Source organism: Quercus suber, unplaced genomic scaffold, assembly GCF_002906115.3.
Source record: "Quercus suber isolate HL8 unplaced genomic scaffold, Cork oak 2.0 scaffold_35, whole genome shotgun sequence".
NCBI classification, from domain to species: Eukaryota; Viridiplantae; Streptophyta; class Magnoliopsida; order Fagales; family Fagaceae; genus Quercus; species Quercus suber.
This window is the reverse complement of record NW_027069500.1, coordinates 1,085,573-1,099,293: the sequence shown is the minus strand read 5'-3', so window position 1 is coordinate 1,099,293 and position 13,721 is coordinate 1,085,573. Positions and strand designations below refer to the sequence as shown.

At 41.3% G+C, this 13,721-nt stretch overlaps 2 protein-coding genes across 2 annotated transcripts; both read right to left on the bottom strand.

Annotated features, from left to right (window-relative positions):
• Positions 1 to 6,043: 6,043 nt before the first annotated feature.
• Positions 6,044 to 6,892, bottom strand: LOC112005417 (uncharacterized). Its single transcript, XM_024037667.1, has one exon. It carries the CDS (start codon positions 6,890 to 6,892, stop codon positions 6,044 to 6,046), a length of 849 nt encoding a protein of 282 aa, XP_023893435.1.
• A 4,852-nt stretch (positions 6,893 to 11,744) lies between these two features.
• LOC112005426 (metallothionein-like protein 2) lies at positions 11,745 to 12,836 on the bottom strand. The gene is made up of 3 exons (XM_024037672.2): positions 12,667 to 12,836; positions 12,372 to 12,446; positions 11,745 to 11,993 (listed from the first exon to the last, which is right to left on the bottom strand). Exons 1-3 carry the CDS (start codon positions 12,729 to 12,731, stop codon positions 11,900 to 11,902), a joined length of 234 nt encoding a protein of 77 aa, XP_023893440.1. The 5' UTR covers positions 12,732 to 12,836; the 3' UTR covers positions 11,745 to 11,899.
• Between the last annotated feature and the right edge of the window lie 885 nt (positions 12,837 to 13,721).

Here is a 13,721-nt window from a genome sequence, read left to right as displayed (position 1 = left end):
TTGTCGACCGGTTCCTATCCAGCCCAAGGCCTTCAGCTCAGCAGCAGCAGCAAGCTCATCAAGCAGACCGTACTCCTCCTGCTCCTCCTCATTCTGGCCGGCAAAAGAAGAAACAGCGTGTGGATGATCACTCAGCCAGAACCACAAGCGAAGCGCCAGCTAAGACACTTCCCCGCTCCACCAGAGGGATTGTCATTCAAGAGCCGGCAAGTGGCACACAACCCGTAGCTCCCGGCGGCATCGAGGTCGCGTCCTCTTCGCGGGCAGTGCCCAACTGGCAACCAACTTTTATGCTTGGTGGTTCACCTTTTTCGGCCACTGCGAGCATGAAGATGTGGGCACAAGGCGAGGAGGGAAGGGTGGCGGAGAGCTTAGTGAGTGGGTTGCTTCTACCCGAGGGCGTTCACTTTTGGTCCAAAGGCTCTAAGGTCTCCATTGTTTGTCGGTTGCAGTGGCATTCCATCGTGGTAAGCTCTCTTACTTCGTTTCTCATTTATCTTGTTTTTGATATGTTCCCCCCTCTCTTTATTCCTTGCTCATTTTTCAATTCGGACTCGGTTATGTCAGGCTGCGCAACTTACCCATATACTCGGCGAGAGGGCATGCGAGCTTGCTGAAGACGCCGAGAGGGAGAAGGCTCTGAAGGAAGTCACTATTGACACGGCCCGGGATAAAGTTAAGGAGGCCGAGGTGGCTGTGTAGAAGGTACAATCCGCGGAGAGTGCACGACAACTAGCTGAGCAAAGGCTGGCCAAGATTGAGGGAAGGTTGGGGGAAGCCGAGCTGAAATTGGCTACGACCGAAAGCCTGAACTCGGTTCGTGTTAAAGAAATTGCTGAACTTAAGGTCGCCCTGGACGCTTGCAAGACAAAATGGTACAACGAGGGGTTCGCAGATGCGAAGAACTCCGTGGAATCCGTCATAATTCAAGCTCGGGCTCAAGGGTTTGAGGAAGTCTGGCTAGCTGTCCTCAAAGCAGCGGGGATTCCCAGGGATTCGCAGTTGTGGAATCCAGAAAAGATCCCTCGCCCCGCTATTACTCCCCTGGTCCAAAGTCAGGCTGATGCTGTCGATGATGAGGATACTTCCAGTATGAGGGCCTTGATAGAAGCCATTGATACTCATGTTGAGAACCTCAATATGGAGGCCACGAGCAATCTCAATGCCCCAGGCCGTGCTGAAAACCAAAGGCCAACTACAGAGGATGCTGCGAGGCAAATCTCGGAAGACATAGTCGAGCTTTTTCAAACCGACCCAGCCGCTTAATACTTGTGAAATTTATTTACTTTTATACTAATCTTTTGTTTGCCTAGTCACCGGGTTGTGGTGACCGAACATCTTTTATTTTTTTGTTTCCTTTTACTTACTTTGTCATCGAGTCATGGTGACCAAACAATTTAATTCTGGTTTATGACTGACACTAAGTTTATTCGTCCTTTATTTGTTTTGAAATGTTTTATCACTCAGCCATGGGAACCGAGCATTTCATAACTTGCTATTTCATTGATGTGATTGTTTTTGCTTGTCCTTGGGGAATTTAGAATAAGGTCGTCACCTGCCTGTTAATGAAGATTGAATCGAGGGAAGGTTTCAGTCTTCAGGTTGTTTTCAGGCTAAGGTCTCCTTTCGCTCGGTGATAAGGATCGAACCGCGGGTCAGGTTTCCATCCTTAGAAAAAGATTTTTTTAGGTTCCACCTGCTCGGTGATAAAGATCGAACCGAGGGTCAGGTTTCTGTCCCTAGAATATGATTTTTAAGGTTTCTACCTACCCAGTGATAAGGATCGAACCAAGGGTCAGGTTTCTGTCCTTAGAATAAGATTTTTAAGGTTTCCACTTATTTGGTGATAAGGATCGAACTGAGGGTCAGGTTTCTAACAATACAATTCTGCAAGAGCAACCCTCATTGCTTTTATTAACAAAACATATACAAGATACTACACTTAACTCTATGCTCGACGTATTACCGATCAATGATAGTACTTCTTCAGATTATGGACATTCCATGGTCAGGGCAATAATCTCTCGTCTAGCTCTTCCAAGTAATAAGCCCCCGTGCTGGCCACAGCAGTGACTCTATAGGGCCCCTCCCATGTCTACGCCAATTTTTCGGCATTCGTATCTCGCATATTTCCCACGACCATTCTCAGGACCAAATCTCCCACACCAAATTCTCTTACTCTTCCGTCTCTGCTGTGCCTCAGGGTAAGTTTTTGCTGATATTCTGCTAGCCTTATAATTGCCACTTCACGGCATTCTTCCAACATATCCAAGCGTCCGACCATCATCTCGTCATTCTGGGTGGGATTGAACCCCATCGCTCGTGCACTGCACAGACTCACCTCGGTTGGTATCAAGGCTTCAACTCCGTAAGTGAGAGAAAATGGGTTTCCCACGTGGATCTTCTGGGGGTTGTCTAGTATGCCCACAATACGTGGGGAAGTTCCTCAACCCATTTTCCTTTCATGCCTTCTATCCTTCTCTTCAGTCCATTCACAATTACCTTATTTATAGTTTCGGCCTGGCCATTACTTTGGGGATATGCGGGAGTAGAATATCTGTTTTTGATGCCGAGGTCTCCGCAGAATTCACGGAAGTTCCAGCTATCGAACTGCAGCCTATTGTCTAATATAAGAGAATTCGGCACCCCAAATCTCGTGATTATATTCTTCCAAACAAACTTTTTCACATCCATGTCCCTGATATTGGCCAACGCTTCTGCCTCTGCCTATTTGGTGAAGTAGTCGATGGCTACCAAAACGAATCTTTGATTACCTATTGCCCGGGGAAACAAGTCGATGATATCCAGCCCCCACTGTGCAAAAGGCCAGGGACTGCTAATTGGGTTCAGATGGCTTGCCAGTTGGTGGATCAAGGGGGCATGTTTCTGACACTGCTCACACTTGCGCACATACTCGGCAGCATCTTTTTGCATTTGAGGCCACCAAAATCCTTGAGTCATTACTCGAGGCGCCAACGATCATCCCCCAACATGATTGCCGCACACCCCGTCATGAAGCTCGGCCAATAGTTCATTCACTTTTAGTGGGTGTAAGCACAAAAGGTACGACCCCCCAAAGGATCTCTGATACAACTTTCGATCTTCCGATAACCAGTACCGAGGAGCGATTCTGCAGATCTTGCTTGCTTTCTTTTCATCTAAAAGGACTTGGTCTTCGGCCAGGAAGTCAATAATGGGGTCCATCCAGCACGGCCCAAGTGTTGTAAGTACTACGACACTGATCCCTGGAGCTATCAGATCACTTTCTACCCTGATGCTCGGCTCTGGAACGAGTTCCTCCTTAATCATCTTGGGTACCTCCTCGGTCACTGTTGATACTAGCATGGCAAGGGAGTCGGCGTGTCTATTTTGCAACCAAGCAACTTGGATTACTTTCACCGCTCTAAAGCTGCCTATAGCTTGCTTCACTTGCTCCAAGTATGCTTTCATCCGAGGCTCTCGGGCTTCAAAACTGCTCTGCACTTGATTGACAACCAGACGCCAATCCGAATAGATTTCAGCATCCCGAGCCCCCAAGCTTGAAACTGTCTTTAGTCCGACTAGCAAAGCCTTATATTCTACGTCATTGTTGGAGGCTTTGAAACCCAATCTATACGAATGCTCCAATCGGATTCCCTCTACAGTGATAATAAAAATCCCAGCGCAGCCCCCGTGGAGCTCGATGCTCCGTCCACAAATACCTTCCACGAGCGAGCCTCCACGTGGAAAACTGTTTCTACGTTAATCTTCGGCGAAAACTCGGCAACAAAGTCCACAAGGACTTGGCCCTTCACCAAACTTCAAGGCTTGTATCGTATGTGAAAAGACCCGAGCCGAGTACCCCATTTTACTATTCGGCCTGTGAAATCTAATCTCTTCAATAGTGACTGCAAGGGATACTCAGTCAAGACGTAAACCGTATGAGCCTGAAAGCAGTATGACAACTTTCTCGTAGCATGTATTAGGGCTAACACTAACTTCTCCAGTGGTAAGTATCTAGTCTCGGAGTCAACTAGAGTCTTGCTAATGTAGTACACAGGTTGCTGGATCCCTTGGTTCCTCAATAGCACTGCGCTCACGGCATGTTCGGACACTACCAGGTACATAAATAAATCCTCACTAGGTTCTGGCGCTATTAGCATGGGTGCCTACACCAGATAGTCCTTCAAATCTTAAAAAGCTCTGTTACATTCTTCGTTCCACCGAAATCCTGTCCACTTCTTTAGGAGTTGATAGAATGTTCGGCAACGATTGGGGAATTTGGAGATGAATCGATTGAGGGCGGCTAGCATCCCGGTCAGAACTTGTACTTCTTTTAGATTGCTCGGTGGCTTCAGTCTTCTTACAGCCTCAATTTGGTTAGGGTTGACGTCTATTCCCCGGCTAGTAATCAGATACCCCAAGAATTTTCTTGCTCCCACACCAAATGTGCATTTCTCGGCATTAAGACGCAACTTATACTGCCGAAGAACCCCAAATACTTCCTGAAGATCCTCCATGTGTCATGCCACCTGCCTGCTTTTTACCACCATGTCGTCTATATATACTTTGACTGAACGTCCGATTTTGTCTCGGAACATCCTCATCATCATTCGTTGGTACGTTGCCCTGGCATTCTTCAATCCAAAAGGCATCACCGTGTAATGGTAATTGGCCTCCGAGGTCATGAATGCTGTCTTTTCTTGGTCTTCGGGAGCCAGAGCAATTTGGTAATACCCTTGAAATGCGTCCAAAAAGCTCATCCTCAGATGTCCATATGTTGTATCTACCAGTTGATTGACCTTTGGCACGGGGAATGGGTCCTTTGGGTATGCCTGGTTTAGGTTTGTGAAGTCCACACAAACCCTCCACTTGCCGTTCTTCTTCTTTACTACCATGGTGTTTGCCAACCATTCTGGAAAGAAGATTTCCCTTATTGCCCCAGCATCCTTCAATTTTTGGACTTCTGCTTTTACTGCCTCGGCATGCTCCCGGGCTGATCTTCTCGGCCTCTGTTTTTTAGGAGGGAATGAGGGGTCGACTCTAAATCGGTGGACTATAAACTCAGGATCCACCCTGGGTACCTCGTATGGGCTCCACGCAAACACATCCACATTCTGAATCAAGAGTAACAATATCTCTACTTTATCCTGCTCGTCCATTCCTTTTCCCACATGGAAGTACTTGTCAACATCTGGAAGTATCCTTACTTTCATCATCTCCTCGGCACATCCACTTCGCTTCCCCCCTTGGGGATTCTGTAATTGCTATAACGAGGCGTTTGGTGGTGGACTTTTCTGTTCGGCATGATCCTTTTGTTCGGCCGTCCCTTTCTTCCAGTTAGCTAGGGCGACTAAACACTGTCTCGCTATCTACTGGCTTCCCCTTACCACAGTAATACTGTGCTCGGTAGGAAACTTCACTTTCACATGCAAGGTGAACGGGATGACCCCCATCGCGTGGATCCACGGTCTTCCAAGTATCGCATTATACGGGGAGAAAGAGGTTACTACTATAAACGTTACCAACACCTCCTTACATTCCATATTCACGAGTAGAGAGATTTGCCCCTCAGGTATCACGACCTTGCCATCGAACTCGACCAAGGGCATACTGTATTTGGAAAGATCTCCACTCCTCAACCCGAGCCCCCTGAATAGTTTCGAATACATCACATCGGCCCCGCTCCCTTGGTCTATCATCACCTTTTTTACTAAGAAACCATTTATCCGAGCAGTAACTACCAACGCATCGTCATGTAGCTGGACCGTTCCCTCCAAATCATTATCACTGAAAGCGATAGGTTCCGGGTATGTTTCACTTTCTTTCCTGGTGGCTGTGCATCTGAATTTCCTTCCACTGGGACTACGGTCATCACCCCTTTCTTCCTTGCCATGGAAATACTCCTTGAGGGTACATGGATGACCTCAATTATCCCGAGTAGGGGTGGCAGGGTGTTACCCCTCTGCGGAGTGCCTTGTCCTGCTCCCTGGTCCCTTGTGCCTACCACAAACTCCTTTAAATACCCGGCTTTGGCCAGCTACTCGAGATGGTCTTTCAGCACTCAACACTGTTCTGTGGTATGACCCTTATCTTTGTGATAGATACAGTACAAGTTCTGATTCCACCTAGAGGGCTCACCACCCATCCTGCTTGGCCACCTGAAATATGGCTCGTGCTTAATCTTGTCTACAATTTTGTGTATTGGCTCCTTGAATGCCACATTGACCTCCCATGTTGGTGCTTCTAGCTCCTGAATCCTCAAATTCCCCCAGTTTCTCGGCGAAAATCCACTTTGCCGAGGACGATTTACCATTGGTGCCTTGCCCTTGCTTTGCAGCCAGTCATCTTCCAGTTGTTTATACTCCTCAATGCGCCTCATTAGCTGCCTCATATTCTCAGGAGGCTTCTTCGTCAGTGATTCCCTCAACCCATAATCTTCGGGCAATCCCATTCTAAAAATGCTTGCAGCTATCTTCTCATTCCCTCCGCCGATCTCGTTGTAAAGTTCCCAGTACCGACTAGCATAACTACGCAGGGTCTCCCCTACCCTCATTTTCATGGAGAGCAGTGCATCTACTGGTTGTGACACCCAGCTGCAAGTTACAAATTGGATTCCGAACTCCTGTATCAGTTCTGCGAAATTATGTACGGAGCCTTTCCGCAACCCATTAAACCATCTTAAAGCCGTGGGGCCTAGGCTGGAGGGAAAAACTTTGCACATTAGGGCGTTATTGCGGGTATGCAGAGACATCATTTGGATATAATGGTTGACGTGCTCCACCGGGTCCGTTTTCCCATCATATGAATTAAAAGGAGGGCGTGTAAATCTGTCCCGCATTGGTGCCCGCTCAATACCTACTGAGAACAGCAACCGAGCTACTTGGCGAAGTGCACGGCTCATCGCGTCCATGGCCACGTTATAGGGCCGTCTATCTTTTGGGGAGTCTGAACCCTGATCAACATATTCCCGTGAATGTGAGCGGTCTCGTCGTCGACGAGATTCCCTCGACTGTGAACGTTCTCGGCGTCGACGAGACTCTCTCGAAAGCGAATGTTCTTGGTGATGATGGGATTTGGACTGATTGGACCTCGTCCCATGTCGTCCTTCCCGGCATCTCTTGGTTGTTTTGATTCATTTCGGGGAGCCAGTTTCCTGCTTCCAACTCCAAATCTCTTACCAGCCTACGCAGCCGTTCAAGCTCTTCATCCCGTTCATCAAATTTCCTGTGCCCTGAAGCATTGGACATTGTTCTTTGTGTTTGATATAACCCTTCTCTGAGGTTGGTTTGTTCTTCATCTCGCTCGCGTTCTCTATCTTCGCGCCTTTTTTGCCTTCGATCTCGCCAGGAAGATCCCTGAGAAGATCTTGCCGAACCACTCTCAGCGTCACTTCCAGAATGTCTCTCAGACATCTCGTGCATGGATCTCAGTGGAACCACTGCTTGGTAGGAGATTCTTACAAACGATGCCAATTGTGCGCGCCTGAAGCGAGGCTATTGGGCCTAACCTCCCTTGGTCTCACAACTTATTTTTATAATGGGTAAGGATTTTCTACCCTGGGTCGTCCTCAACACTGAGACCCAATGAGGTCACTTTTCTTTCTCTCTCACAACCTGAGTCACTTTCTCTCCTTAAGCCCCCTCTCTCAACCTTCCATCCTCTTTTTCTCCTCCAAATTTCGTATTTATACCCTCAAATGAGTGGAGAGGTTATGATTACCTCCATGGTTAGTGTAATGTGAGGTCCAATGTTGTCAATCATAAGTGGGAGGTTAGGTGGGAGTGGGATATAGTGAAAATGGCCTTGGAACTTGATTCCCACTCCAGAAAGCATGCCCAGCGGCGGTGCTTCTATGCTTCCGAGCATGCAAATGACACTATGCTCAGACACTATGCCAGTTTGACTACTCGGCAAAGTTCCCTGAGTAAGGATCAAGTGAAAACACATGAGCCTGCCGTTCGTGTGGGCCTAGACCGAGGCTATGGATAGTCTTGTTGCATCGGAACTTTGGGCCTCGCAGGACCATACCTTACCCCCTTGATTCATGCACGGCTAGCCTAGTAGCCCTTCAGCCCAGCTTCTGATGAGAGAGTTAGCAAGCATGGGCCCATTTGCGCAGTTTGGGCCGGCTGCCTAGATGGCCCCAGGGGGGACGCATCGTACAAAAACACAACTGGGTTTAAGGGCCAAACAGAGGCAGTGTATAAGTTGGGGATTTTCAAGTGATAAAAAATAAGTTATAGTAATGAGTTTTGAGTAATGAGTTTTGGGTGATGAGTGATGAGATATCACTCACTCACCATCTAAATAGCACCTTAGGATTTGAATCCCCTTCCCTCACTTAAGATATAATAATAATAATAATAATAATAGTAGTAGTAGTAGTTTAAGGGAACAAAAATTAAGGTAACAATTTTAAACCTTAGTCTATATTAAACCTCAAATACAAAATCATTCTAATTAAATAAGTTTAAGTTTAATTGGTTATTTCTCAAACCTTAGGGTTTTATTTGCTAATTTTAAATTATAGAGTTAATTTTTTACCCTTATACACTATAAGATTTAAAATGTAATTTTTATAATAATTTATTATATGATTTTAATGTGCATGAAATATATCGATTAAAGTACTCTTATAGTTAGATTTAGTTTTTTTTTTTTTTTTTTTTTGAGAAATAGTTTTATGTTATTTCGTGACTAATTATGAATTATCTATATTTTACAAGTAATGGAAGCTTTATAATAGGTTTTATCTAAAAAATAAGGATTGACTCTAATTCAAGTAGGCTAAACCAACTCAAACTCAAAGACCAACAAGATGTCTAAATCATAGTAATCAAAATTGTATCAAAGATTAACCTGACTGAAAAATTGGTCACTAGTTCATTGGTTCAACCCGTGGTTCATTGGTTGAATTGTAGGTTTATTAATTAATTAAATAATATATATTATAATTATTAAAGCAATTAAAATAATATAACTCCATCTACGTAAATTAATAAATTATAACAATAAAAAATTACATCATATGACATAAAGTTAGAGAAAAATAAATAAATAAACACATCATTCACATAATTCATCCAATAACGAAGTTATATAGTTCAAAAGTCTTGAAACAACATATCTCATAGAAATTCAAAAAAAAAAAAGTTTAATCTTTAAACCCTAGAGCATAACAAAATTATTTAAAGAGGAAATTACAGTAAACCTACTTGTAGTTTAGCCTGTTTGCCCCTTGCCTACCTATGGTTTAAAATTTAACACTTTGTCCACCTTTATTTAACTTTGTTTAGTTTCCGTTACCCATCTCCATTAAAATCAGGGATAAAAATGTATTTTCTCATCCCTTTTATGTCTCTCCCTCCAAAAACAAAAACAAAAAAAACACAAACAAAAAAGATCAAAATAGACTATTTCAAACCCAAGAATATGCATCTCTTAGAACATGGCTCAAAAAAAAAAAAAAAAAAAAAAATCAAACCTAGAACACAAGAACACAACATTTGTAAATATAGTTCAAAATTTTCAGTTACACACATCCAAAACTATTTAAATCGTTTGAATCCATACTAAAAATCCCTCTCATTTTTCAAACCAAAACTGTAATAAAAAAAAGTGTTAGAACCCAATAATAGATTAAACAAAAAATAGAAACAAGCCAAAGAGAGAATTTCAATCACAAGCAAAATAAATCAAACAAGGGGGAACTACAAAAATGGAAAGGGGAAAATAAAATAAAAAAGAAAGAGAGAGACAAATAGCTCCATTGTTCATCTTACCAGTGGTGGTGGTCAAGTGCTTCAACCTAAAGTTTGATGGTGGCTTGTACGGCGGCTTAGTTGTCGTGGCAATGGCTCGTAGTGGTGCTAATGGTAGCCATAGAGGTCAACCACCACTAGCAAGCCAAAATCAAATAAAACCAAAAAAAAAAAAAAAAAAAATTTTGAAACCCATGAAGTGTTGCAGTCCGATCACCTTCATCCTCTCTTTCTCTCTTGTCCACCCACTCCATAACCATTATCAGAACCCACAACTTAGCACCACCACCACCTCGCCCACAATCCACAACCACCACAAGTCACAACCCATAACCCCACCATAATTAGATAATTATCAAACCCATAACCCAAAAGAAAAAAGAAAACCCACGAAGCAAAGATAGTGGTAGATTTGGGTTTTTGCTGTGGTGGCTAATCGGCCTCATCAACACCACCATTGGAGAGAGGAGATGAGAGAGAGAGATCAACTAATTTACTCAGATCAACAACCCAAATTGACTTTCAGTGTAGTGGAACAAAGGGGTAAATTTGAGTTCTAGAGAGAGAGACGATGGAGTGAGTGAGAGAGAGATGATGAGAGTTTAAGAGAGAGATATAAAAAGGAAGAGAGTTGGCCTATCAACTTGATATTGTTTTGACACACAACTTGTTTCTCTGCAAAATCCCCTCTTTGATCTTCTTTGTTTGTGCTTTTTATGTTATTTTTTGTTTTTGGAGGAGAAAGATATAAAAAGAGAAAATACATTTTTACCCTTGATTTTAATGGAGGTGGGTAACGAAGACTAAACAAAGTTAAGCACAGGTGAACAAAGTGTTAAGTTTTAAATCACAGGTAGACAAGGTGCATACGGGCCAAATCGCATATGGCTTTATTGTGATTTACCCTTATTTAAATCTCCAAACACAACTGATGAATTCAAAGTTCAATGACTTTAATAATTTAGCTTAGTCTTTTTGAGTTTTCTTAAAGATACACATGGTATTTTTTTCTTTTATCTGCAGGTTAATTAAAAAGATTAATTCATACAATCTATCGGTTTATATGGTTTCATAATGGGTTATGGGTCATTACATATCTGGTATTTTATACCAAACCAATCTCAATAATGATTTGATTCATGGATTTCAAGATTTATAACTGATTGTTTGGCACGGATTTAATCATTTTGGTCTAAATCAATCAAACCAAATAAGGCAATTGGAGAGAATAATAAGGCACGGATTTAGAATTAGGATTTTTCTACGCACGTCTAAATATTTTGATCATAACTTTAGGCTTAGACTTCCAATTGAGTTGAAACCAAGGGCATTTGAAAGGAAATTCAATTTTTTACAACTTTGCTAAAAATTCAGACGGAAATTTGCTTAGTTTTTCTATTTTAAGATGAATGTTTATCATATGAATTAACTACAGTATATGCTTATAGGATGCTTTAATGGCTTCAAGTCAAACGAGACTTAAGGTGTTTTTGGATACCACTTATTTTGTTGAATCTGAAAAATTATTACTAAAAGTATTGTAAATAAAGGTAAATGTTAGTTAAAATAATACAGTAGAACTTATTAATTGTACTAAAAAGTGTAGTGGAGTATATAAATAATAAAAAAAAAAATTAGCTAAATAATGAAATAATTTTCATTTTTAATCTTTTCCCAAACGCACTCTTAACCACAAAATGCAGCGGCATAAGTTAGTATCTTGCATTTTACTCCAGTTTCGTTTTTTCGTTTTTTTAATTTGTTTCTTCTACAAGATACAGCCTGCAAATCGAACTTGGACTCTACAACAATCCGCGGCTCTTGATGTTTAGGGCACAACAGAGTGGATTAAAAGGTCCTCCTTTATGGTTAGTCCCTAAAGGAAGGGTGTGTTTCATAGTACGTAGTCCAATACCCATAAAAAATAAATAAATAAAAAGTATAGCAGTGGCACAGGCAATTAAAGACAAACCAAAGTGGCCATATTGTAACAATCCACAATTTGAAGGAAACGAAAAGGATATGCAAAACCCGTGGCTGTTTTATTTACAATAATATATATAGTTAGCTAGACCCAGCAACACATTCCGGCTTCTAGTTCCTTTTTATTAGTACTATAATTTAACAGCCACAAATGTTTCTTTGTCCAGCTTTGCTCATTTGCAGTTGCATGGGTCGCAGGTGCAGTTTGATCCACACTTGCAGCCGCCGTTCTCTGCCCCAAAGCTCATCTCAGACCCCTCAGATTGGCTGCAATGACAGTGAAAAAATTTAATTCATTTCCATATCTCCTTAATCCTATTTCATTATATATATGCATATTGATGCCATACATATATTTGGTACAACCGTACAAAAAATACTAAAATTCTACCAATTTTATCACAAAAATATTTTCAAACAGACGTGTCAAACTGTCAATAATTGTGATTGATATTACATGAATAATATAATAAATAAATTTTTTAATTACTTTTTTTATCTTGTATATATATATATATATATTTTTTTTTTTACGGGAACTATCTTATATTTAAAGGTTGACAAAAGATCAGTTTGTTAGGTTAATGTAATAAAAGTTATAATATCTCTGGAATCATTCATAGTGTAAATATAAAATATGCGTACATCTTTGCAGGTGCAACCCCAGTGATGATGGTCTCAGTGCTGGTCTTCTCTGAGAGACCAGGGTACATGCTGTTGCTGCAAAAACATGACAAAATTTTACTTTTAGCTCAAGAAACAAGGAAGAATTTGACAATGAAATGAAAGAGAAAGGGAAAATGAAACGAGTCCAACTCTTAACACTATCAAACGTTATAAGTAAATCAATAACATATATATATTGTGTCATAATGAAGTTCATTTTCAAGGAATACAAACTTCACAATGATTGCTTTTGTTAGGAAAGTATAGTATGTACCAGTTGCAGCCACTGCTGCACTTACAGCTGGAGCCACAGCCACAGTTTCCTCCACAGGAAGACATTTTAATTTTTTTAGATTGCTGTAAAGAAGGATTGGAAAATATTTTACTGGGGATTGAATTCACTCGCTCTTGGACGTGTTTTGAAGTAGAGAACTGACCTTCTTTTTATAGTGAATGTAAGGGTACAGGGGTGGCTATCCACCATACACGTGGGTGAATCGTAGGCCAATTGCGTCTATGACTTCCTCTTAGTGAAGCATCATTCAGTTCATGTGCAATTGAATCTTTCAATTTTGCCTCTATTGGGGAATTTATATTTTAATTTCTTGTACAAGTAAATTATTATCGAAAATACGTGTGAAAAGGACTCCTAATTAGTTAATAAAATGTAAATAACACCTAATTATACTATATATATTGAAGATAAAGAGGTCTAGGTAGACCTTGAAAGGTGTTATAATTATAAACGATCAGTAATTTATTCAGCCAATGGCTTAGAATATATCTAAGAGCTTCTATCATTCTAAGGCGCTTGTAACTTGGATTTTGAGGATTCCTTACTCACCATTTCGCTAGAAGACATGCAAGAACTTCTGGATTAGATAATCAACTACTATTAGACAAATAATGGGTTATTTTTTATTGTATCTGTAGGTCTGTCTGTCTGTTTGTCTATCTCTCTCTTCAATTTCTCGTAAAAATCAAGAGTACAAAAGAAAATGAAGAAGTGACACATGAGGTCATTATCAGCTCCAATCTTTCAAGGGAAAACGCCATGGAAATATCGATAAACCTTGTCGCTACGTCTCAGTAGAAAAGGTAATCAAAAAAGTCTCAATAGAAAATGATTTTTCAGATTAGTTTGGACAATGATATACGTACGTACTCAGATTAGTTGACTACAAAGAGGCATGAATCATGCTGCTTTGAACATATATATCGATGTGCATACGACAAAGTGATTACACATTCTTTTTTTTGGGTTAAAGATTACACATTCAATTGTTAAAGATTGTGGTTTCCTTTTAGCTTAATATAATCATTAATGGT

Excerpts from the sequence above, each read along its gene's own strand:
- LOC112005417 (XM_024037667.1), bottom strand. The coding sequence starts at position 6,892 with ATGGACGCGATGAGCCGTGCACTTCGCCAAGTAGCTCGGTTGCTGTTC.
- LOC112005426 (XM_024037672.2), bottom strand. The coding sequence starts at position 12,731 with ATGTCTTCCTGTGGAGGAAACTGTGGCTGTGGCTCCAGCTGTAAGTGC. Across the intron at positions 12,447-12,666 it reads TGCAGCAGTGGCTGCAACTG|CAACAGCATGTACCCTGGTC; the intron begins GTACATACTATA and ends ATGTTTTTGCAG. Across the intron at positions 11,994-12,371 it reads GGGGTTGCACCTGCAAAGAT|CCAATCTGAGGGGTCTGAGA; the intron begins GTACGCATATTT and ends CTGTCATTGCAG.